Raw genomic sequence first — 27,367 nt, 5'->3', positions numbered from 1 at the left:
TGCCTGCAGTAGGACCTTTCGTTTCTGTTGCTTATACACGGCGGAGCGGTATATACAAAGCACACGTTTTTCCGCGCTCCCTGGCGGCGGCATAGCAACGGCCGGAAGTAATGTGTTCCTACAACGACCATTTTACTGTAGTCCCTGCAACACGCTACAGACTATTCTTCATGTAAAGATATGGCTGCCGACGAAGGAGCAGGGATGTTTTTTTTTTAATTGTCTCTGCATTGTATGACTGACGCTTCCCATTTAATGATATTATCTTATAAAGAAAATAGCATAGCCGTTTTCTCTGCAGGGTTTATTCTTCAGAGGGATCGTCATTAGTTGGTTCCTGGAACTGCTCCTTAAATATTCTATTACTTTATAAGCTTTTGCTTATGTGGTCCAAGGCAGTGCGTTCTGAATAAATACGTTGTGTTTGTGGTGTCAGTTTGATGGTGGTTGAATGGTTCTCCTGCACTCACCTTCCCATACAGTGAGCACGTAAACCTTTTCCTATTCCTTCCCATTAACCCATCACAACTCAGCATCACCCATCTGCAGGGACCACAATGCCACAACAGTTCTGCAGGACCCCTCCCTACCCCTATACAGTACTGCAGGACCCTCCATTCTCATTAGGGTTGCCACCTTTTCTTTCACCAAAACCCGAACACTCTAGCGACACACGGATATTTTTTTGGGAGAAGGATTCGTGGTTTATTCATATGTATATAGCGTCACCCATTCATATGTAAATATCACAGTAGAGACTATTTCCAGTGGGGGGCCAGTAGCCCCTATCTTAATTTTGGTTGCCCCTGTCTGCCTGACATCTTGTGTTCGGGTTTCTGCTGCCGTGAAACCCGGACACAGCATTCAAAACCCGATTTCGTTTCTGTTGCTTATACACGGCGGAGCGGTATATACAAAGCACACGTTTTTCCGCGCTCCCTGGCGGCGGCATAGCAACGGCCGGAAGTAATGTGTTCCTACAACGACCATTTTACTGTAGTCCCTGCAACACGCTACAGACTATTCTTCATGTAAAGATATGGCTGCCGACGAAGGAGCAGGGATGTTTTTTTTTTAATTGTCTCTGCATTGTATGACTGACGCTTCCCATTTAATGATATTATCTTATAAAGAAAATAGCATAGCCGTTTTCTCTGCAGGGTTTATTCTTCAGAGGGATCGTCATTAGTTGGTTCCTGGAACTGCTCCTTAAATATTCTATTACTTTATAAGCTTTTGCTTATGTGGTCCAAGGCAGTGCGTTCTGAATAAATACGTTGTGTTTGTGGTGTCAGTTTGATGGTGGTTGAATGGTTCTCCTGCACTCACCTTCCCATACAGTGAGCACGTAAACCTTTTCCTATTCCTTCCCATTAACCCATCACAACTCAGCATCACCCATCTGCAGGGACCACAATGCCACAACAGTTCTGCAGGACCCCTCCCTACCCCTATACAGTACTGCAGGACCCTCCATTCTCATTAGGGTTGCCACCTTTTCTTTCACCAAAACCCGAACACTCTAGCGACACACGGATATTTTTTTGGGAGAAGGATTCGTGGTTTATTCATATGTATATAGCGTCACCCATTCATATGTAAATATCACAGTAGAGACTATTTCCAGTGGGGGGCCAGTAGCCCCTATCTTAATTTTGGTTGCCCCTGTCTGCCTGACATCTTGTGTTCGGGTTTCTGCTGCCGTGAAACCCGGACACAGCATTCAAAACCCGAACTGTCCGGGTGAATCCTGGACAGGTGGCAACCCTAATTCTCATACACATTTGTGCAGGAACCGCTCTCCCCTCCTTTGTCATCCAAGTGTCTGCATACCCCCCCACCTGTCTTTCCATAGAGTTAACTGCACCTTACCCCCACCCTCCACTTCCCACACACCTACCACTGCTCTGCAGACTCCACTTTCCTTCCCATACAGGCCCCCCTCCCCTTCATATGTAGCCACCAAGTTCTGCTAACCCCACTTTCCTTCCCATACAGTAATCCTTCCTTTCCTTTCCATCCACAGTTCTGTAGACCCTTCCCATTCCCATCCACAGTTCTGCAGGGCCCCCCTTCCCATGCAGTTCTGCAACCCTCCCGCTTCCCGTCCACAATTCTACGGGACCCCCCTTTCCATCCAAAGTTCTGTAGACCCTCCCATCCACAGTTCTGCTCTGCAGGACCCCCGCCACCCATCCTTTCCTTTCCATCCACAGTTCTGTAGACCCTTCCCATTCCCATCCACAGTTCTGCTGGACCCCCATCACATGCACAGTTCTGCAACCCTCCCCCGTCCACAATTCTACGGGACCCCCTTTCCACCCAAAGTTCTGTAGACCCTCCCATCCTTCCAGATCCTTTAGGTCTAGTAGGAATTTTAGGGGGGATTCCAATGCCAAAGATCCAAAAAAAAAGCTTTGGGTCCTCCCTAAAATTCCTTACCAGACCCTTGATCCGAGCAGCAGCCTAGTAGGGCAGGAAAGGGGGGGCAAGCGAGTGCCACCGCCCCTTGCACCATATCAAGTCACAAACCCTCGGCATTGAGAGGGTGCTTTTCCAGGGGTGACCTGGAGGGCAATCCCGAGGGCATGTGGCCTGGTATGGTGCAGGAGGGTTTGGGGCGTACACTCGCCCCCCCCTTTCTTTCCTTGCCAGGCTGCTGCTTGGATCAAGTGTCTGGTTGAAATTTTAGACCTAATAGGGCTGGTATGAATTCCTGGGGCGAACTGCACGCTGTTTTTTAGAAAAATTGTTTCTGCGGACTGTCAAAAGTTAAAAAGAAACAAAGTAAACATTTACTAAATGTTATTATTAATAAAAAACAGCATGCAGCTCCCCCCGAATTTATACCAGGAGCAAGCCATGACATTGCGGGACTTCTGCCCATTTGTTTACATTCGGGAGCACAGAGTCAAAGCTGTCATTTTGCGGATGGTATTCATCGGAAGTAGACGGGTGCGCACCGCGTTGGTTTTTTTCATCGTGATTGATTTAGATCTTCATCGCCGGATGACGTGATTGAACATTTATTACATTGAAGGACATTTTTTTTTTTTTTATATAAAGGACTTGTCAAAAACTTGCTTTGCGTTTTATTTTCAAATAAAGGACTTTTTCTAAGGTGTGTTTGTTTAGATTTCTATATGCCCCCCTGCCTGCAGACCTCCACAACCACCGGGTCAGATTGTGGGGAAGAGGCCCTTGTTCTCACCAACATGTGGACAAGGCGCTTTATGGGATCCTAGGAGGGACTGCACTTTTTTTTGGTTATTTTTGGCATTGGGGTCCACCTTAAAATTCCTACCAGACCTAAAGGGTCTAGTATGACTTTGGAGGGAATCCCATGTTTTTTTTGGCATTGGGAGTCCCCCGTAACATTTTGTCCACAGAAACAATAATGAAAAAAAATTAAAAACAGTGTGCAGTTCTCCCCAGCAATTCATACCATTTAGGTCTGATAGGAACTTTAAGGGGGATCCCAATGCCAAAAAAAAAAAAAAAAAGTAGGGTTCCCACTAAATTCCCTTGCCAGACCCTTGTGGGGAGGACAGAAGCTTGTAACTTTTTATTATAAACAAGAAGGGTCAGTTACATGATGTGAGGGTGGCTTTTGGCTGCTCCTAGTATCCTGATGGGCTAGGCCACTGCTAATGTTGGTTATGCAGAAGTATGGCCCAGTGTACAGAACAAAGAGAGGAGGCGGAAGGATGGAGACGGGTCATTCCTCTAATCATTCAACTATGTATGTAATTCGAGTCTGAGCTATAGAGGTCTGTAAACAATAGTCTTTTTTCAGCATAGCAGTTAAGGATAGCCTGATAAAGGTGAAATTGTGCCACCTCATGGATGGAACTCATGAATCTGTTCATTTGAGGATAGTGTAAAAGAAATAAACCGAACCACTAGAAGCCAGCCTAAAGAATATTTTTCCTTTACTGGCTTAAGTAAGCACCTAGGTAAGGAAAACACAGAGTACTATCTGCAAGGGCTCTGAGGGCTTCACAATTAATGCCAAAGGACTGCGTGCAGCACATGACCACAGGTTGGGCAAAAGGGATAAAGATGGCTAAGACAAGGCAGGGGTCTGTCTGTGCATTTAAAGAAAAAGCTAAGCAGCAGCTGGGATAGCCATTAACTCTGACTGTTTGGGTCAACAATTGACATAAGTAACTCCTGGAGTTTTTAGTGGCCTCACTGTTGTGAACTGCTGAGACTAGGTAGTTCCAACCTTGCTGAATCGTCTCTGCTGTAGTGATTCTACAGAAATGTCCCTGCTGTAATGTATTGCTGCCACTTTGATTCTGATGGACTGTTGCAGTAACATTGCCACCATGTAATGCTGCTAATTTTCTCTGTCTGTACCCAGATTTGCTTTGGACTCACCCCTTTTTCTGTACCATATTGCTGTCTTGTGATTCTGTGATTTGTCCCCGGATGTACCTTGGACTGCTACCAATTAATCTAACCCTTTTGTTCTACCTGTGATACTTGCTGATTGTCCACTGCCATACCCTGGATTGCTACCACTGTATTTAACCCTTTTGCTGTACCATATTTCTGACCTGTGATCCCTGCTGATTGTCCCTGACCTTGTCATACTGTTGTCCTGTGCCTTTCCAGGCCTAACACCTGTTCCACTCCATTGCTTCTGTATGTAAACACCACACATATCAGACCCTGGATTCACCTCAGTGTGTTCTCTGTTTCAGCTACTAGTTCATCAAAGTAGTGTTCCCCAGTTCACCACAGTAAAAAGAACAACTGCACCCTTTCCATTATGATTCAGCTGAGAGGGTGCTTCCCCATCCAGGTTAGGTGGTCACTGGTCATGGGTAAGTAGCAGAAATATTTTATGTAAAAAAAAAAAAAAAAAGAAGCTCAGTTGGGACAAACATATTGTTTTGGCATTTTATTTATCTAGTCCTTGTGTGGACCAGCCTTTCTCAACCTTGGGTGGCTTCACATTCTCGCACAGTATCTGTCAGGATCCAGAGCACCCCCAGGTGGTGCTGGAGCAAGGTCCTGTAGTTCCTGTGCTCGCCTGCGGGTGTCTTCAGCAGCCAGGAACTGTCAGGAACCTGCAGCTCCAGTACTCACCTGCGGGTGTGCCCCAGCTGTGACTGATCATCCCATCACCTGTTGCTTCCTGGGAGGGTATTTAAGCCCTACCTGCAGTCAGGAAGCTGGCTCAGTATTGCGTCCCTGCACCTGACTGACTGACTCCCCTGGCCTGTGCCTTGGAACCTGAACCCTGCTTCCTCTCTGCAACCCTGTCACTGACCCGGCTTGTTACCCGACCACTCTCCTTGAATCCTGTTCCTGTACCATGCTGCCCTCCTGTCAGCGACCCGGCTTGTTACCTGACGACTCTCCTTGAAACCTGTTCCTGTACCGTGCTGCCCTCCTGTTAACGACCCGACTTGTACCTGACCACTCTCCTTGTATCCTGAGGCCTGCCGTATATCTGCAGGCCTGTTACCCCTCCTTGTTGCTATTCCCCCTGGCTGTAGGTGTGTGTTTGTCCCAACGGTGGGTTTGTTACTTCACTGCTAAACCTGTGGGGGGTTGAGGGGGTTTGTAGTTTTGTTGATGTGTAACAAATAAACTGTGTGCATAGAACCCTATCATGTGTGGGCATATTAATTTGGTCATCCTGCTTGGGTACCTACATGTGGTGTGAGGACGCCTGTGCATGGTACCCTGACAGTATCATGCAATTCCATGGTGTAGGCAAGCTGGCCACCAGCACAATGGAAACACATGATAGTAATCCAAGACAGGCTACATCCAGGACTCAGAACAGGATGCTGCAGTCACACTGTGGTGCTCATTATAGGGTAGGATTCTGGTGGGGGATTATGATGTGAAAGAGTTAGTAGATAGATGTCACCAGCACACCAAAAGGATTTGAAGTCCAAAGTGATTGTTTATTTAAAACGTCATGTCATCAGAACTAGCGCTTTCGGGGCCGTGCAGGGTCCCCTTCATCAAGCTCAGCAATGCCAAAAGCGCTAGTTCTGATGACATGACGTTTTAAATAATCACACTTTGGACTTCAAATCCTTTTGGTGTGCTGGTGACCTCTATCTACCAACACTGTCTGGTGGCCCCATCCGCAGTCATTATGAGCACCCCCCCTTTTGGATTGGGGATCTACGGTAAGGAGTGCGACAAGGCAACCCTGCTTTTGCATGATGTGTAAGGGGGGACTTAGTCGTGAAGGGGGCAATTTCATGTTTTTTATTTTTGCGTGGAGTCGCCCTAAAATTCATACCAGACCCCTATTTAGCATAAGGATGTGGTGAAGATTTTGGGGGGGACCACATGCACATTTGTATTTTTTCTCTTCTGCCTCAAGCAGGAAAAATAACTGTCTACCTTCCTGCAGTATCAAATTCAGCCACTAGATGGAGCCTGAAGAAAATATATCTGTTTATAGCAGCTTCAGACTGGTTTGCTTTAATAAAGGCTCCCATCATTCCTCAGCCAAAGAAGAGGAACAAGTGCACCTTAGAAGCTCAGACTCCATCTCTTAGACTGAGGAAGTCATTACCACCTGTGGCACATGTTCAGGGAGGATGGAATCCTACATCCCTTTAGACCGAATAACTGGTAGGAATGGACCTGTTTGTCTCAGTACTTATAAGCGATCACATTGATCGCATTGAGCGAGGCTTGCATGTACAGCGCAGCAACAGCACAAAGTACCGGCTTTGATTTGGGATCGAGTGAAGCCGACTTATGCACATCTTTCTAACTTCAGTCAGGCTCCCGACCCAGTGCCTCTCCGGACATATTGCCCCTGGAATACTATCCGTCCCTGTTTCTATGTGCGGCCGCACTTATAAGGGAAATCTTTGGGCTGTCTACTACATACGAGGCAAGAGGTGTAGCCCTTCGGGTAATGTGTGCTCCGGATCAATCATGAAAAAAGCCATGTAAACCTTCAACATTACAACAAACAACTACCAGGATTACAAATTACTACACAAGCATCTCCTATCGGGACACTATCCCGACATCTATTACGGAATCCCGGATGGAGTTTCTCTCCCTCTTTGACCACAGATGAATAAGTGAGTAACTTTGCTACATATCGATACAATTGTATCCACTGTTGTAATACAGTGCATTTGCTCATACCAGTGACTGCCTGTCATCCTGCTGATACATTAACCCTGACTGCCCTGTCCTGTTATTTGGGCCATCTTAGGGAGGCTGTGTCTTTGTTTTAAACAATTTTGAAATGTCATGTATTAGGTGCTTTACCTTTATACCGTTTGATGTTCAAATAAAATATGTTTGATATCTTATATACTATTGAATTACTTGCTCATTGGATCGCTCTGGGATTTCTACATTAAGGGGATTGTGCTTTTTAAATACCACTGTATTTACATGCTCTACATATTGATGGTCTGTTCCTATGTTTTCCCCACCAGTTTCACCACCCTGTTTAGCTACATGTCGAGTTACATACAAGCTACAGGATAATGTGAAGCGGAGACAGAACATTTACTTTTTGTACATATTAGGCTGGGGTGCCTTAGGATTTTGTATACTTTAAAGTGTGTCATCACTGAAAAAAGGTTGCGAGCGCTGGTATAGACAATATTTTTTTAGCATTCTCCAATAAGAGGGAATCATGAGCTAGAGATGGACAACTTTCTACACCCTAAAACACTAAAAACTTGAAAATAAAATGCTTTCAGCTATATTAAACAGAAATTTCTTATACCAGTAGAAGATGGATTCTGTTTGGTTGGCATGAAAAAACAGCACATAAAGAAAAGGTATACTGCTTTGTAAATCTTTTGCACTTGTAAGTTTTCTGTATGCACAACACAGTAGGGCACACTTACCTTTACAAGTGTGCCCCTATCCAGTGCTGTTGGATTGATCTCCAGTCCTCAGCTCTGTCCCCCACCGCCGCCAACACTACCAGGTTCTCAGAAGTCCTCTTTGCCCATTGTGTGGCCACTGATGATGTAGCACCTGTGCATGCTCACAAGTGCTACATCCTCCCCAACACCATCTTAAAGATGCCAGTGTACAAAGAAAATAAAAAAAATTATTGGAAAAGAGTAAGAAAGGTTTTTAGCAGAAGAGACTTTGCATGTTTATCTTTCAGAAATCCCTACAACCCAGTGAGTTTTTTTTCTATTTTATTTAAAATTGAGCACAAGAACTATTTATTTAGGCTGTTGTTTTTTTGTGAGTTGTCACCTGCTCAGTGTAGTTTAAAATCTACACATCAGATCCCTGCAGCAGATGGCAAGTTTCCATTTACTGGTGGTGTTTCTTCTGGAGAGAATTGCATTATATCTAAGGAAGGAGTAGGCAACCTTGGCACTCCAGCTGATGTGGAACTACAACTCAGATGCATGATGGGATTTGTCGTTTCAGCACAGCTGCACTGCTGAGATTGCCTACCCCTATATCTAATAAAATGTTGTTTGCAATCTACAAAAATAGGATGTTCCTTGAGGCAGACTTTTTTTTCTTTTTACATGCTCAAAAATGCATTTATTTTTATTTATTATTTATTTTTCTCTTGCAAACAGAAACTAAGCCAAAGAGGTAATAGGTTTTTCGCTTTAAATTGTAATGACCGCCTTTTGTGTTTTGCATGGAATTCTCCATTAACTCAACACCAAACATACTTTGCCTCCAAAATAGTTTTTTATTTAGATTTGTTAACCTCATTTAGTCAATCATAACTCATAAATCAACACTTAGGTCCACGTTTATAATGCCATTGAATTGATGCCATAAAGTACATAATGTAACTGATTCTTTTTCATTTATATGATTCCTTGAAAAAAAATGACATTATGCAACTGAATGTTTGAAGGATCGCATTGCTTTTGTTTTTAAAAGAGTACCCGTATGAAAATGTTGGTTGTACTTACAGACATTAAAGTGTGTGAAAATCCAAGATTGAACATGCAATATATATTGCAGCTTGCCAAACCTTACATGTGGTGGCAGCATTTGTTATCTATGTTTAGAATTGTTCCCCTTTATTTGAACCTAGTGATCCTGAGAGCAACACACCTCTGTCCTGTGAATGCAAAACACTTCCTTCTCTCGTCTTCTCCATAACATAGGGATAGGTGTTCTATGGTCCACAGAGGGAACAATGCTAACTGATAACTGCAGCAGAGGCAGAAATCACAGGAAGTTATCACCTAAATTTCTAGCAGGATCAGCTGGCATCTCTTCAGCATGCACCTATCAAACAGATATAACAAGCATTTTCAATGCCTTCCCCTATATTTTATTTCACAAACCAAATGGGAGGAAATAAGAGAAGCTCATTGTAAGGGTTACATACACTTTAATATCTAACAAATAAATATTTCCACCCTTTGACACACACATGCCGATTGCATACTGGGAGCCTGCTTTAAGCTCCTATAGGTCTGGAATGGCAGTATGTCAATTCCTACTTTTGCCAGAAGGGCTCAACTGGTATTCAGTGTACCATACACTAAGTGGCCAGATTATTATGACCACCCCATCAGTACTTCGTTGGGCCACGAGATAACTCCACGAGATGACTTCGTTGGGCCGCCTCGTGACTCCACGAGATGTTGAAAGGTGATGCAAGGAATCTGACACTGCACTGTTGCCCTTCTGTTGTCTTGTACCAGTCTTGCCACTCTCCGTTCTGCCCTAACATTGACTAGTCGCCAACGGCCACAATTCGCACGTTCAGACCCAGATTTTTGGCTCACAGTCCAGTCTTTAAACACTAACAATGAGCCCCTCTTGAACATTTAACGAATTCTGCTGTTTTGCTGATACTCGCTCCGTGGCTCAGAGCGCCAACAATCATCCCACGTTCAAAGGCTGTTAAATCGCGTTGTTTACCCTTATCTTCAGAAAAAAATAATTTCTACTGTCGTGGTAAACAACCTGCTTCCCTATTTATAATGGTCTGGCCCTCTAGCAACTTCAGCGCAAAATTATAGCTAATTATAGCCAATTTGCCTACAAACGTCAGGTGGTCATAATATACTGGCCACTCAGTATATATAGCCAGGTTGCCTTTTACAGCTGGCCATTCTTCGCAGGGGCTGAACGAGAAAAAACACTCAATTCCTCCATCCATGCTGAACATATCCCCTGCCCTGACAGCCCGTGGTTGTCAGAATTACAGAACAATAACAACATCTGATTGGCTGCAGTTTCTTTCAGGCCAACTATTTTTTCACCTGGCTCCTTTGACAAAAGACGAATTAAAAAGAATTTAATTTGTCGAGCCAGGTGATGCTGGCAGAGTCGTCCACATTTTGCCCAATTCAGCAGGAAATGGCTGAAATGTGATCCATGTATGTACAGCTTTATGGTCTGGATGAAAATCAGTCAGATTAGAGTAGGTCAGACCTGCTTAAAGCCGGCCATACACTATTAGAATTTCATTCAACCAGTCATTCCAAATCATTCGTCAGGGTGTTATATCAAACTTTGTGACTGTTAGAATTCATGACCGATGACGTGGTCACACATTGTAACCTAATCATGCCCACTTTTTCTGCGGTGGAATATGTGACCGGCAAAAGGTGAAGAATTCCAATGTTTTCTCAGCTGTTCCAGGATAGATCGGCATCGCAGATTGCATGTGCAGGAGAACCGATCTGCCCTGGAACAGCTGATCGGTCCTGAAATGTCACTTCTATACGACTTTGTAGAATGTGAGATCGCACTCACAAAGTCACAAAGGTGTCTTTACTGTAGTAGTTAGTCTATTTTAATGATTTAGTTCTAAAATAAGGCATATATGTTTAAAGTAGACAAGACCTTCATTATGTATATATTAAAATGTTTCATATGTGCAAAGCAAAGCCAACATCACCAAGAAATGAATTTGGTGAGTGTGTTATAATGCAGTTGATTATTTGTCCTCAAAGGAGGATTATATAGCTGAGCAGTGTGTTACATCTTCTCATACCGTTTCACCGTAACATATTATTTTGTATATTAAAAGGGACAATCTTTATTAGAACATGTATTTATTACAAAGTTAAATGTACATTGCCACCGTTAGGATGAAGGGCAGGTGTTTACACTAACTGCTCCGCTGACTAGGGAGGCTTTGCTAAAACTCACTGGCTGCTTGTCTATCACAAAGTTGCGGATGCAGCCCGTGAATGAGTTTCTTGTTGTCAGACTTGGCGCAAGCAAGGAATCTAAAAGGGAGGGAAAAAAGCATAAAAGACAAAAAATGTTAATAATCACCAATATATTTAGAATGAAAACCAAGCAAACAAGAGGAACTTGTGCACGGGATGTTGTGCTGTGGCCATTCTTACCTGGAACTCCTCCAACAAACACAGGCTCTTTAAGGTTAACTAGCTTTTTGTTCAGGGGACCCACGACATGGTTGATCTCAGAGTCCACGTCCAGCTGCAGCACATTGCCATCTCTTATAACTGCAATAATAAACAGGAAATGTTGTAAGTACACGTTGTTGTTGCTGCTATGATTCTGCTATATTGTCAGATATTATCAGGACCATCTTTAATATTAATTGGGCCCTGGGCAAGATTTTGCCGATGGGCCCCCACAACCCTCCCGCTTCCATCACCTCCTCCCCACTTCCCTAACCAGACCCCTGTATGCGCAATGGACGATGTCTATATTTTTTGTAGAATGCATATGTTGAAAATGCAGTGAACCATGCAACAAATGTTTTGGGACATGCAATGTAAATGCAATACCGATTTTACTAATATAATCACGTACTGGTACATTTGTTCTGTACTACTTGATAATAGAATAATACTTTTGTGCCCTCCACCTCATTCTCCTCTGTGCCTGCTGGATCTATGTGACAGACATCAAGGGAGGTAATCACTGCAGGTTGAGGCTGGTTTCCAGCCTCTGAACTGACAGGCTGGAAACCGCTACTAGCCAGTCTCCCCATCGGTAGTGCCACTTTGTTTGTTCTGTTTGTCGCTCGGATGAAAGGTATGGCTGCTGTGGGCATCTGTAAATTATGGGGCCCAGGCCAGTTGCCCCTTTTGCCCTGTGGTAAAGACAGCCCTGGATATTATGTGTTACAGTTATAGTTGTCACTCATCTATTAGGACTTGTCACTTTATATGCTTACATTTATTTAAAAAATATCCATATAAAGAAAAATTAGTAATTCAATAAGATTTATCAATCAGTCTTTCCTTATTTGAACACTTTTATGGTAAGGATAGTAAGCATATGGACTGTATGACATTGTAGACATTGTTAACTGTATCAAAGAACTTAAAACAATAATTGTCTCAGGCAATTTGTATTTTGTAACTTGCCATCCGCGGTCACTTCGAGCACCCACGCTGACAGGCATACTTGGTAAGGAGTGCAGCAGGATTCTGGAATACAGGCAGTTTGTATTGCCCCACTGTAACCACATTGTTCCTCTAATTTTCCTACACTACAAGGGGTTGCTTTAAGGGAGAGGTAGAAAACTTCGGCCCTCCAGCTGTGGTGAAACAAATTCCATTAGGCATTGCAAGTCTCTGACAGCCACAGGCATGACTTACAGAAGCAAGGTGGAATTTGTAGTTTTCACCACAGCTGGAGAGGCGAAATTGGGCTACCCCTGCTATAGGGTAGGACAGACTGGGGGTGATTCAGTAAAGGCTTGTGGCATGATTCTGGCATTATGGCTGCATCTAGAACTCTTGCACCAAATTCTAAAAGATTTGTGAAAGTTACATAGTAAATGCTGACATGACAAATCTACTAAATTCTGCTACACGTATGTAATAGTTGCTATGGCTGCAACAAATTCATTAACAAATACTGACATTCTTGAGTACAAAAATCTAGAAGTTATTAAGATGTAATTTCGGAGTAGGCAGGGCCATGCTGCCCTCTGTCACTGGTTGCTAGGATGAAGTTGGTGCAAAGTGTAATTGGTTGCTAGGACACTGCCAATCCACAGTGTCATTGGTTGCTAGGGTACTGTTGGACCACAGCATCAGTAGTTGCTAGGATGCAGCTGGCACAGTCTCATTGGTTGCAAGGATGCTATCAGCCCACAGCGCCATTGGTTGCTATGATGCCGTTGGCTGCTATGACACTGTCAGCTGCAAAATGTCTTAGGTTACTAGGATGCTCTCAGCTACACAGCACCACAACAATGATAACAACCAATGGTGCTGTGTATATGACAGTGTCATAGCAACCAAGGGTTTTATGCAACAGACAGCGTTATGTCACCAATGACAATGTGCAGCCTGTGGGTTGAACATGTACTAGGTGGCCTCAATGCCCCCCACCCATCCATGCCTCCATATTATAAATGAGTGTGCCTGTTTCTCACAGGAACATGAATTTGTCACAAGCCCCAGGATTTGTCATGCAAGGTGACGACACAATTCTAAAGGGTGTCTACAACACTCTGAGAAATCCAGGGGCTCTCTATCTTTCTGTCAGAAACTTTAATTGATTCATCTCAGTCAGGTATAATACTATCTGTGATACAGACTGCAACGTCTATGTTACTTGGGCTACAAGAGAGTTCTTGTACATATATACCCTAACTCTTCCTTTAGCACATTCCTGATTTGCCATTCTGTATTTGGACCCACAGTGCATTTACCATTTTGTCTCGACAGCTATTCTCCCTAATAGCATTGGCAGAATATGCCAGTGTTTATCTCCTGCTGGTGCCTCATGGCAATAGGAATGTGCATGCATGATTGCCCCCTCAGAAGTCTGTGGGCAACCTTAGGCTCCAAGAGAGTAGGAGCATGCACTGTGATTTCTCAGCCAACAAATCACACTGCAGCTCTTTGTCTTGCCAGAAATGTAATGGTGGCATGGGACTAGGAGCTGCGGTGACAATGACGATTTGGCTGGTGTTCCTAGATCATAGAAGCAGAAGCTGAATCTAGAAGCAGCAGTTGAATCTTATCCAAAAAGATAACACTCAGTTGCAAATATTAGATTTGAATGAAAATATAAATAACTCCTGAGGAATATTATATCCAAAAAAGGAGTCATGTATTATTCTGGATGGAAACCAGTACCTTCATGTATAATCTTGCATGTGGAACAATTTCTAAAGGTTTATCCAGTTACCACCGACAATGAAATAGCGAAAATATATACTGTTTATTTTCTACAAATATGCTTAAAGACGTATAAAAGACAATACATACCAATCATTGTACCTGTAAGCAAATATATACTGTAACATACCACAGAACTATTCTCAGAAAAATTGTATATAATAATCACTTGTTTTGTAATATATTCAACAATAGAAACAAAGTCCACGGCTTATCCCGCTACACGACTTGTCAAGCTTTGCTGTGATAAACCTGCAATTGTATTGGGACTGGAGAGATAATTTACTAAGCTTGTATTTAAAATAAATTTAAATCAGAAAGAAATTGTTGTTTTTCTCTAATCTCATTTCTCTCAATCTATAAGTCAATTATATATGTAACAATCCGTTTCTTTAGCAAAACCTATAGACTCCACATGATCACATCCCACACATGTGAATACGTCTGATTTTGGTTCTTTAAATATATAAATAATGAATGATGAATAACTCAAGGAACAGCTAAATATATCTCCAATAATGAACACACTGCCTGGAATATTCCCTCAGCCAAGGTTATTTGGAATTGACTCCAATGACATGAAAATTAAGGAACGGCTTGCCTTGGTCTCTCACAACAGATGACTCTCTTCGTTTAATTGCTTATTATTGCACTTAGGCTTTTTTTGTGTTTCCTCTTCCCTATATCCCGTTCTCTTGAGACATTGTGGGGGAATACCACCACGAATAAGGGTTGAAGGGAACTGATTGGAGGGGAAGGAGAAAGCTGCGGTCAGTCTGCCTATCCGCATAAGATTGAGGAGGCGACTGATTAGAACAACAGAGGAGATAGCTTGAGAAACAGTTGGTGGACTATAAGGACAAGATCGAATAGAACTTTCTTTATAAATGGTGCCTCTGAACAAAGGGAAGTCAATCTATTCCCGTCCCTTTTTTCCTCCTTTTTTCTGTTTTCTTTTTCTGTTAATTAATTGTCCAGCTCACAGACGATCACTGGTTAAAGATTGAAACAACAATGTTTTTGCACTATGTCAATGTAGGATACTAAGTTATATCTACACCGATTTATATGGTTGGAATCATATGCTAGATATGCAACAGTGTTACTATTGTAGCTACGGCCAGATCCTTCGGGAGCTTTGTGAATAGACCCCTAAGTTGCATTGTCACTGGATTTACATGTTTGGAACCACAAGTTTGCTATGTAAATAGACAAATACATGAAATAGATCAGCCAACAACACTGATGCTAATATAATTTAATCAAGTAAGGGGATTCCAAGTCACATGGGAATCGATACACAGGATTTGACACGTACACAGGTCATATAGATCACTATATAAGAGCCTTCACTATAATATTTTTTATAATTTCAGATATGGCAATGTTATAGGAACACATAGACGTTGCTCACTTTCGTATATTAGGATATTGGTTTGTGCACAGACCGAGCGCAACATAACACGTTTTACCATGAAAATTAAGCAGTCTCATATAAGAATATATCCTCGCCTATTAAGTCACATCTATATAATAAAGATGGCGATGTCCTCTCATTAAGTCGCCGTGTAGGAAAGTCTAACAAAAATAATATAGTGGTTGATGATTCACTATCCAGGTATATATTTAAATCCACAAATGCAACTTGCATATAGCAATGTTTATCCAGTATTGAAAATTAGTACTGTATACGGGGCAGAAATGGTGCTTTTAATATAACACTTGCCACAGGCTGATTATGCATCAAATGTTCCAAATAAGATTGTGACCGATGGTACAAAACTAGGTGACATTTGGGTATGAAATGTGTAAAGCAAAAGGTGTGGTGGTAAGTATTGTCAATGGATTGTATAACACCTTATGTCACGATTGTCATAAATATGATTGAGTATAAAATGTCCCACATGGAGTAATGGCCATATATTGACCAAATTAGTAGCCTGCATCAAATAAAACAGTTGCTCTTTAAGAGGTAATCAATAGCAAAGTCATATAAATAACAAATCACCATCCATCCACTTCAAAGTAGTGATGGCAAATGCAATGATACTTAGCAGGACAGGATGTACAGCCAATATCAAAGGCATTGTAGTCCGTAGCGGATCATCCAGCAGCAAAAGCAAGCCGGTGTGGGAAAAGAGAAAGTGGTCAGTGGATCCCTACTCTCTTGAATGTTTAACATGTAATGTCTTTTATATGTCTTTAGCATATTTGTAGTAAATAAAGAGCATATCTTTTAGCTATTTCATTGCCGGTGGTGACTGGATAAACCTTTTAAAAAATGGTTCCTTATGCAAATATAAGGCTGTATGCTTATTTTATTGGAACATATTAGAATGCATTATTAGTTGCTGTATATTTTGAAATCCTAAATCAAAATATTGTACTTCCACTGTAGCACTTCATTTATAGAAGAGACAAAATTAGCCTCCAACAATATTTATAGGGACCTTGAGACATCAGGTGTGCAGCTTGGCCCACAGTTACACTCTAAAACACTCCTACCTTTACATCCTGTACAAGAAAAGCTGTAAACTAAAGGGCTCAGTAAAAAATTTCAAGTGCAAGTGTATAGTGTAAATTTATTCGAGCAGGAAAATATTTTTTTTTTAAATAAGATAACATAAAGCAATAGATAAATGACTATGCCGTATAACTGTAGCAGAAGTCTTATCATTGTATCTAATACAAACCTGCAATTCGATGCCACTGGCCGTCACAGAGGATTTGTTTTGGAATGACATTTGTTGAAAATTCTTTATTGCCAAATTTTACTTTCACAAAAACCTGTATTGCAAGTAAGAACATATTTGTGAAGAAAAAAATCACATTGAGTTTTAAATAAATAATTTGTATAAGCTACAGGTCTAGGCACATACACAGTGTATTTTTCAATAAAATGTAGAAAATAATCTATAAATGGAGGGGATAAGGGAATTTGGCTGAAATTATTGATGGTATGACTGGTGATCTATAGCTATTCCTGCTTGCAAAGTAAAGACACCTGGGCCCTAGAGAGCATTTATATTAACACAACTGTAGGATGCAATGGGATTCCAGAAAACTTGTTTTAAATGGCAAGTACAGTTTAAAGCAAAGTGTGCTTATTCTTTTTACCCCCTCCGTCCCCTGATGTAAACAATCCCTCCTTCCCCCTCCTCAGGTCTGTACTTACCGAGATCTTACGGGAAAAGGGTACACTATTGTTTACATCATGTGCAACAATGCTCCCTCTGCTGGCCCCACCTGCACATTACAGCCCCATAGACCTATTATGGGGCCATCTTCAGACTGGGAAATGGAAGTGGCCAGGAGAGGGAGACTTGCAGCACTGGATGTCAGCAAACAGTGGAGTAGCAGCAAATCTGGATAAATAGTGAAGGACATATATGTTAGATTGTCAGCAAAGGTTTGTATATTGAGATGTCAAAGGATTTATCTTTCTGTCAATCCAGTTGCGTTTTACATAGCTCTGCAACACAACTCTTGCAGGGCACAATGCCTGCGTTATCCCTGCTGCAGTAATTTCTAACTTTCCCAGCTGAATTTGGGAAAATGAAATTACCTCCAGCAATCTGCCACCCCCCCCGCTGCTCTTACCTGTCAAGGATAGCTCCTTCTTCTCTAGCACTGATGGTGTAATAACTCCATACATGGGATTGCAGCCCTGCGATTTGTATTTCAAAACTTGCTTGCTAATGACGAGCACTCATTGAGTCGCCACCAGCAGCGGTGGAGGGGAAGGAGCGATCGCTGACAGGTAAGAGCAGTGGTGGGGAAAGGGGGGCAGATTGGTGGGGTTAATTACATCTTCCCAAATTTGCCTGGGAAAGTGGAATTACTCTTTAAGTAACATTTACAGGCCGTGCCCCTCCCCCAGCCTCTGACTGGACAGTAAAAGGAGAAGCAGCAGAGTGAAGATCTCATCTCTTCATCATGTTTTCTCCTCCTATCAGCATGCTTCTTGTTAGTATATGAGCACTGCAGCACAACTGATTGTGCCTCATCTCCCTTCACCCCCCTATAGGCAGATAACAAGTCATATTTAGTTACCTATACAGCTTGTATTTAAAACAATACACATATTGATGTATTCACGAATGCAGAGTTGCATTGTTTTATCATTTATATCTAACCAGAGTTCAACTTTGAAGACAATCCGTATTCAAATAAACACAGCAGCTCCCACTGCTGACTTGTTTTTAAAGAAGTAGGCTGTGTGACTGTCTTCCAATTCCTGGCTTCCACTGCTGACTTGTTTTTAAAGAAGTAGGCTTTGCGACTGTTTTCCAATTCCTGGTTTCATTGGCAAATCAGATTCTGACCCAGAAGCACACATCCAGTGAAGTATGAACAGCCTGAACTTCTGGCCTGCATTCTTGTTCTGTGTCAATAACTCACAGGTACTAAAGTCAGGATCAGGATGACAGCCCTGGTGCCTGTACCTTTAAAAGAAGTCAGCAGTGGAAGCTCCTACATTTGTATCCTCAAAGGCCCTTAGATACATATTTGGTAAATGAGCCTATTGGAAAAGAACTGTGCAGAAAATAATTATTTGAAAAAAGGCTAATTTTTCAACTAATATAATCCTCGGCGACATCAGTAAAGGTGAATATGAGTGGGTTACAACACAATCCAAAATCTTTTGTTTACCTGTCCTTCCTTCATGTGCATATTTAAGTATTCACCATTCACATTCTGAACATGAAGCAAAATTCCAGAGTTACTCCTGGGGCGTACTTCAATGACTAATTCAAATTTTATTCCAGAGTTGAAGGATTCCGCTAAAACATGAAAAATATTGTTGTAAAAATTGCAGGTTAATGTCATAATTCACCCTGGCCTCATGTATGAAATGTATTCCATAGCACACTAATGGCGACTAATCACCTTCCAAATGCTTCCATAAAGTGACATTAAACTCAGGAGTTAAACCTTAAAAATACATTCAAGTACATCAACTATAAACAAAAAATATAGTTTATTTGTGAAGCTGAATTCATGCTGACACTGTACTTCCTTCTAAAGGTTGGCTACTTTTATCTCCCATGCTCCCTCCTGCGATGGACTATAATCTCATGTTTAGTGTACTAATTTGTATTGAGACTGTAGTCCATCACAGGAGTGAGTTTGCAGCGGTGGCTACTTTACAACACACAGGGACCATGGGGAACAAAAGTAGCCACCCTCCAGAAGAAAGGACAGTGTCAGCACAAATTCAGAGATGATTTGAGGATCACAGCTGAGTGATACACAAATAAGACACATTCTTGTTAATCGTTAAGGTTCTTGAATATATTTTTATGATTTAACTCCTGAGTTTATTGCCACTTTAAAGTTCAATTAAACCTTCAATTTGAATGTCTTACAATTTGCTTTCTTTTAAAAGACCACTGCTACTGTGGGGAAGGAGTGATCTTTCTCCTGAGGTCTGACACACCTTCCTCACTCTACATTTTAACATAGAATATATATGAATAAACGTTGTTTAACAACTTCAGGGCTGCAATATGAATATAAATGTTGCAGTCCTTAAGTTGTTACTTGTTAGTTGTTACAGTCCTGCAGTTGTGATCTTGGTATTGTTCTTTTTAGCTGGCACCCTGCTTTTACATACAAGCAATTACTTGTATGATGCTGAAAAGGGTGCAGGATCTCAAGTTTGCTTTAATGAGAAAAACCTTTGCATATATCGATTTTGGCTAACTGCACTGGTTTTATTCACCAGCATGTTTAAATTTTTTGTACATTGGTCAGCCTATAATAAAAATTGGAGCATCGTTTTTATTAAAACAGAGTACCAAATAAGCCTTGTATATCCTTATTTGGTGGGCAGATTAGTCATAGATTTATTGTCAAGGTAAACGGATGCCAATGCTGTTAAATTTAGCCTGGGCATCTGGTCACGAAAGGGTTAAAAGTGCTGAATATTTTAGCATATTATTATTACAGTTTATATAATATACATTATATAACAGTAGAAATTATAATACTAATGAATACTAATTCTATGAAAAGTGTTGCCCCATTTCTGAAAGGCAGGCTTTTCCCATGTATTCATGTCTTGCTTTTCACTTGACAGTCACCATAGTGACAGTCACAGAGATTGGTTTGTTGTGAATGCTTGCTCTCCAATGTAACAATGTTACTCAAGCATGTGCTGTATTTTTCTAAAATAACCGTATCAGATGTGAACATACAATACATATACAAGAAAACTGCTATCTTAGTTGTTTTTCATGTTCTTCATGTTAGAAGGGCATCTGTATACGGAAATCTATCCTTTTCTGAAGTCTATACAAGTCTTCAAGCTCCACTGACTCTGGAAGAATCACATAATTGCCAAGCTGTATTGACCCACATATCTATATCAAAGAAATACATTTAAGCAGACAGCCATGACAGGGCAATGCTGGTGTGCACAAAGTTTTCATTCACTAGGTCATTACCTAGAATCACATAACCTCCTTCTGATGAAATATAGGTTCCGGATTCTGTGGGGCCTTCAAAACAAGGTGTCACACTGAATGTTTGAGATGGAGAAGTTACAGAGCGTCCATTGAGCTTAAGGTCTCCAAGGCAGCCATGAAAGCTGTAGACTGAGCTGATCTATGAGACAAATAAATATGCAACATTACTTCAAGTTATATTGATGAAATAGATCCTATTTTAGCAAAATGCCTTGATAACTTCAAAGGAAATCTGATCTGAAATAAATAGTGTGCATACTGTAAAGGGTCATCTCCAAACTTGCAAGGAGAGAGGCCAGACCCTAAAGTGCTTTTAAGGAGTTCCTGCCCATGTTTACCATTTATTAATGTTGTATCAAACACAAAAGCTAAAGAGTTTCCCATGCAGGGGTCTATGTCAGCACAGTTCAGTGCACAACAGAAACAATTCTCATGTCTAGTTTAAAAAGATTAATTTGGCCCGCTTAGACCTGCATGCTGTTCCAGCACAGCCTGCATGCAGTTTTTCTCTCTAGCACACTACAACTCATCTCAGATAAAAAATGTTGGAAGTTACTGCAGGTGGAGGAAGAGGAGTGGCTACTGCTTGACCCCAGTATACCGATACACCAGGATATCTCACAAAATGCCACAGTCCAGGAGGCAGGTAAACCTCATCTATGATGTTGTCCTGGACCCAAAGGGGCTATTTTTTTTACATACTCCTCTCTTTGAACCTGTGGTTCAAACATCAGCTACCAAACAGTGAGCTCTAGAGAGGGCAACTTTATTTTTTTGACAAGAACCCGCCTGATGCTCAACCTTGAAAGATAAATCTTGGAAAGCCAGAAACCAGCAGGTAACTCTTGGGTTTCCTTCTTTGGCCTGGGCCATCCATTGTACAGGTGCATGGTCTGGTGTTAGTCTAAGGCAACGTCGTAGGACATAGTATCACAAAGCCTCCAGTGCTCACTGATTTTTAGGGGGTCACTCTCTCTACAGTGCTATAGTTCCTTTCAGCTGACATCAGCTTTCAACTCAAATACACCATCAGATGCTGTTTAATCACTAACTGAGTCAAAACAGCTCAAAGAGCTACACTGTAAGGATCAGTTTGGACCAAGAACGTTTTCTGAAATTCTGGTGCTACTTGCACTGGCTCCTAACATAGAGCCTGTCCCAGACTCTGAAAGGCTTTTTCTGCATCAGGAGCCCAATTACTCAATGTTACATTTTACCCTCCTTGTACACCACCTCTCTGTGGGACTCTGGAATACAATAGGGCTTAAAGTGACATTAAACCCTCAGATTTTTTAACATAAACCAATACTGTAATGTGTGCCTTACTGTAATCCATAGTTGTTTCCCCTCCTCTTTTCTGCTCTTCCTTTTAAATCCTCATGTCTTCTCATGCTTGAGGAGAACTTCCCTTTGCAGCTCAGGGCCTCTTCCTGTAGTGCTGGCTCAGGTTACAAACCTATACACAGACACCATGTAGCTGTTCCAGAGACAAGGCAGTCTGCTGCAAAACAGAAGTTCTGCAGAGCATGAGAAGAGCTACGGATTTAAAAGGAAGAGCAGCAAAGAGAAGGGAAACTACCATGGATTACAGTAAGGCACACATTACAGTATTAATTACAACAAAAATCTGCGCTCTTGGAAAATGAACTAAAATATTCAAATGGTGGTCCTAAAGCTGCTATGAGAGGTGTTGAATGTGAAAGTATGAAGTGTAGTCACAGCGCTAAAGGTTTTTTGATAAATGTAAAAAAATATTTTATAAATATATATGAAACAACCTGAATTGACAACCCTGTGAATAAGTCTTCAAAGAGACCTACCACTGTGGGTGTGAAGTACCAGAAAACAGGTGTCCATTAAAGACTAGAAAAATGTGAAAAAATGCTAATGTACAAACATTCAAAATAAAAACTGGATTCCCCACTAAAATAGGTGAATAAATATTGTAACAGAATATCACAATGTAAAAACCGTAAAATCTAGTTATATAAATATAATAGAAAAATAAAGATTATAAAATATAAATGAAAGATAGATTATTCTGGTGAAAGTTCCACAACTCTTCTTCACCCGATCTGGAGCCCCCCAAGCGATGGCTTCTTCCTCCTCCTCTGTCTGCATGGCCGGCTGTGCTCATCGTACTGCTCGCTGAATGTGTGCCGATTATTACAACGGCAACTGGTGAGCGGAGGGAGCCGGTATTTGACTGGATTCGCTGCAACGCGACGGGCATTGAAAGGAGCTTGCTGTCCATATACCATCTACAACTGGCGAGGGAAAGGAGTCGGGATCTAACCGGGCTCACTGCGCCGCGACGGGTAAGGATACCTGGGGGTATCCGCTATAGTGCCGGGGAACCCTGCACGTATCGGTGAGCTGAAGGACCGGAATTACAGCTATTGAGAGGGGTTTGCTGTCCATACACCATCTGGTGAGTAACCATCGCTTGGGGGGCTCCAGATCGGGTGAAGAAGAGTTGTGGAACTTTCACCAGAATAATCTATCTTTCATTTATATTTTATAATCTTTATTTTTCTTTTATATTTATATATAACTTTTGATATATATAATTTTTGCTCATATATATATACATATATATATACATTTTTTTGGGTGCATTTTTTTAAATTCACATCACGGATTGAACTTTTTGGAAAGACTTATGGTTTTCATTGTTTCATTTGTATTACATGCTTGACTGGTGCATATGCTTCACTGTTCTCACTGCTATTTTGCACTTTTTCACATTTTTATGAATTTATTGTATGGGATGTAATAATATTTTTCTAGTTCACCCTTTATATACTAGATTTTACGGTTTTTACATTGTGATATTCTGTTACAATATTTATTCACCTATTTTAGTGGGGAATCCAGTTTTTATTTCGAATGTTTGCACATTAGCATTTTTTCACATTTTTCTAGTCTTTAATGGACACCTGTTTTCTGGTACTTCACACCCACAGTGGTAGGTCTCTTTGAAGACTTATTCACAGGGTTGTCAATTCAGGTTGTTTCATATATATTTATAAAATATTTTTTTACATTTATCAAAAAACCTTTAGCGCTGTGACTACACTTCACACATTACAGTATTGTTTTATGTTAAAAAATCTGAGGGTTTAATGTCACTTTAAGCCCAATTTGAACCTTGTGGTCCCTGATAATGTCATGTTTAATTATATCTGTGCAGCCTGGTAACTTGTTCAGATATCTCATAGGGTCCCTGCCATTTAGTCGGGAACTTACTTTTCACCATGGGAACTAGAATGATCCCAGGTGCATAGTTTGAACCTTTGCTCACCTATTGTATACTTGACCCTTGGATTTGTGAGCCTGCTTCAGGTGTTTCCAGACCAGAGGCATAACCAAAACAGTTCCCTCTTGCACAGATGAGATATGCACTACCACAGTCTTGTAGGGAGTAGTCTTGTTCTCCCAAGTTTACTTTGCAATATTTAGCAACCCTTAGGGGTGAGTCTCATACAACAGTTAAAGTGGAAAAAACCCTGTGTAAGACTGTGGGACTTATCTAATTGCAAACAACATATATGGCAATAGGCAATCATAACCTCTCCCATTTGTATCCATTACTTTCTTTAGAAAACTTTAGGGTTTTATTAAACTTTTCTAAGAAACCCATCTGTTTGAGTGTGGTAGTCGGAAGTATGAAACTTCTTAATGTTCAACAGTTTGGAGTCTGTTGATCCATCAGGACTTCCTTTGTTATCCCTGTGCAGATAAGCATGTGGACAACTCTCTGGTGATGAATTTGGAGGAAGTGTTCCTTAAAAGAACAGTTTCTGGATACCAGTGAGCTTAGTACATAGCCACCAGAAAATACTGATGGCCTCTAACAGACCTAACCACTGTCACTATCAGGTCCATTGTGATTCGCTCAAAAGGAACCCCAATCAAAGGCAATGGAACCAGCAGGGCATATGGGCTGACATTTGACACTTAGGAAGAGACTAACAATAGTCATTCATGTCTGCATTTTTTGGAGTGTTGGAAAATTAGTTCTTTGGTTTTTATATGCCCCCAGCAGATGTGCATGGGCCAAATCCAACTGCATCCTATAAGGCCCACGCACCAAAAGTTGTTCCACAAATGTTATCAATCTGGTACAACAATTCATTTTGGACTGCAATCACATTTTGTAAACACATTCTTAACTCTAGCACTGGGTTCTTATTGTTCATACTCACATATTAACCCATGCTTTTGCAAGAGTAGGGTCATGTAATTAGGTGGTTCCAAAGTTGTCCATCTAGCTCTGGCATATTGAGCACCTTGGGGGTTTCTCTGGCAGGGGAAGAGCTACAATTTGGTCAGTGATCACCCCTGCAGCACTATCATCACAGTTATGGACCAGGTGTCCACTCCATGGACCCTATGGTATTGTCAGGTTCAGGGACCTTTTCCTCCTCACAGCACCAAAACATTACAAATCTCTCCCCAGGATTACATTGTGCAAAGGTAAGACACAGCCACTTAATGGCAAACAGTTCCTAGGCTGGTTTTAAAGGTTACTAACACTGTGGGGTACTTCCTACAGACATTATGGACAAACTACTCCAACCTGGTGCTGTTCAGGGTCAATGAGCCAAGTATGGACCAGGATAACCAGGCTCCCAGAGTCTAGAAGGGCATGCACAATTCTCCCATGTATCTTTATTATGTAGTTTGGCCTATTCATCCTTACTGTGTGGTAACTATCTACTTCTAGTTTATAGATATACACAAATAAATTAGAACTACTACATCATGTGAATTTTTAACCATTTATCCCTCCATTTTTTCCCAAGAGGGTCATTACCTCTACATTCTTCATAGCTCTCTCTGGAGCTACACCTCCTAAATAAAGTGGTGCCTCCACTCTCCATACCCTGTCAGTGGTAGGAAGACTGTCTTCATAGGCCCGTAATCCATCAATAATCATTTTACCTTTGTTCATGTCACGGACACATATTACCTAAGCACAAAAAATAGACAAGTTAACATAAATGATTAAACAAAGAAGGAAGAGTAGGCTAATTTTACAAATACTGTATATTATATAACTTTGCTGTATGAAATAACTAAGACTTTTTTTTTATACATTCAGTGATAAATCATGTTTATACTTTGAATTTCTAACATAAAAAGAAAATGCTGTGTATAAATGCCTGCAACACTTAAACGTCATGACATTTAAACATCTTGTCCTGGAAGTTAAAGGAAATGTATATTGTTTTGTATATAATTTTTCTTTCTGTATTATGTTCAGGAATAAAAAAAAAAAAGTTTATTTTCATTTAGTTAAATAGAAAATATGACATATTAATTTGTTTACTTGCAGATAAAGCTCTTAGCACTTTCTGCATGCTTACCTGGCTAATTTCAACCTCTTTTGTAAAGCATGACCGTTTGGATGGTTTACTAGCTGAAGCATCTGCTAAACTGTTGTTCATGTGCAGTAAAGTATCTCTTCAGCTGGACCTGCACAACTAGTCTGTGATTGGGTACTGGAGAATGTTACTAAATTCTCCTGCTAGGTACAGTAATTGTTAAGGCCTTGTTAACACCAAATGCAGACCATATCTGCATGAGATTCTGCACACACAGTGCAGTGTGTTATTCTGCGTTTTTTGCCGCGTTTTTGATGCTTCCAGGGTCGTTTTTGGTTAAAAAAAATAATATATTTTTTTGTTTTTTTAAAGTTTAAAATGGGGTTTCAGTGCTTTCCAGGGCGTTTGCATGCGGTTTTGATGCATTTGCATGCGTTTCAGAGCATTCCAGGGCAGGTAAAATAGGGCTTGCTGCAATTTTTTTACATGCTCTGGAACTGAATGCTGCGGTGTGAACTAGAGCCCAAAATACCATTGGAATACATTGGACGCAGTTTTGATCCAGTCTGTAACAGATCTGCTCTGCTCCTGGAACGCGCTTGGTGTGAACAAGCCCTAAGGGGTCTATTTCCCTTTACCAGTTAAGAAGGTAAAAACAGATTAGAGATACTTAGAAATCCCATCTAGTGTCATCTTAACATAGCAATGAGACTTATTTATAAAAATTCTACAAAGAAGGGTGGAGGTGTTGCCCAACTAATCAGATGTTGCTTTTTTTCGCCTGATGTACCGAATGCTTAATGGCTACTTACAGTGTGCCACACTCCATCATTATACTTTTCCTGGCTTTTAATTGTCAGTTTGTCAGGTCCAACATTGAACATTAAATGTAGACGTCCATCAGAAAGGAAAAGAGTTACAAAGTTATCTTCTTCCTCGTCTGATACATAAAAGATCATTCCATGGGATGATTGCGTTCTCAAGCGGAAAGACAATTCAGACCTGCCCAACATAAAAAGGGTTATGTTACTATTTTTATGTCTGGTTCTATAAACATAATATTGGCATCAGTCATTTTTGTTCCTAGTTCAAATACAGGAGGAAGCAGCTACCAAGACAATGGCTTATTTTACTAATTAGCTATGTTTTAGGAATTCATATCACTGTAGCACTCACTGGATTCATGTTCCATCATTTATTTACTTCTAGACAAAAATATCTAGTGGCCTTGGTTTCCAAAACATGGTTCAGGAATTCAGAGAAGGAGGCGAATAAAGTAACCTGGAAATGACAACAAAGTATGTGCAATTTTTATATAACTCGTGTGCATATATACTGTGCATATATATTTATATATATATATACAGGGCTCGAAAATCCACTCGTCTGCTCGTCCGTGACGAGCAGACAGTGGAGCCTGACGAGCAGCTTCCCGGGCCGGCCGTTGTAATTACACGGCTGGCCGGGAGCTTTACAGTCAAGCGAT

General features: G+C 41.1%; 1 protein-coding gene across 1 annotated transcript; it reads right to left on the bottom strand.

Moving 5' to 3' along the window:
• Window positions 1–10,883: 10,883 nt before the first annotated feature.
• LAMA4 (laminin subunit alpha 4) lies at window positions 10,884–26,883 on the bottom strand (the record flags this gene model as incomplete). The annotated part of the gene is made up of 7 exons (XM_018560269.1): window positions 10,884–11,195; window positions 11,319–11,438; window positions 16,775–16,868; window positions 18,735–18,865; window positions 20,531–20,690; window positions 25,371–25,526; window positions 26,694–26,883. Coding segments are annotated over 7 exons (997 nt in total), but the record flags the coding sequence as incomplete, so codon positions are not given.
• Between the last annotated feature and the right edge of the window lie 484 nt (window positions 26,884–27,367).

The sequence above is a fragment of the Nanorana parkeri genome, unplaced genomic scaffold, assembly GCF_000935625.1.
Source record: "Nanorana parkeri isolate BGI_ZX_2015 unplaced genomic scaffold, ASM93562v1 scaffold445, whole genome shotgun sequence".
Lineage (NCBI taxonomy): Eukaryota > Metazoa > Chordata > Amphibia > Anura > Dicroglossidae > Nanorana > Nanorana parkeri.
This window is presented reverse-complemented; position numbering and strand designations above follow the sequence as displayed.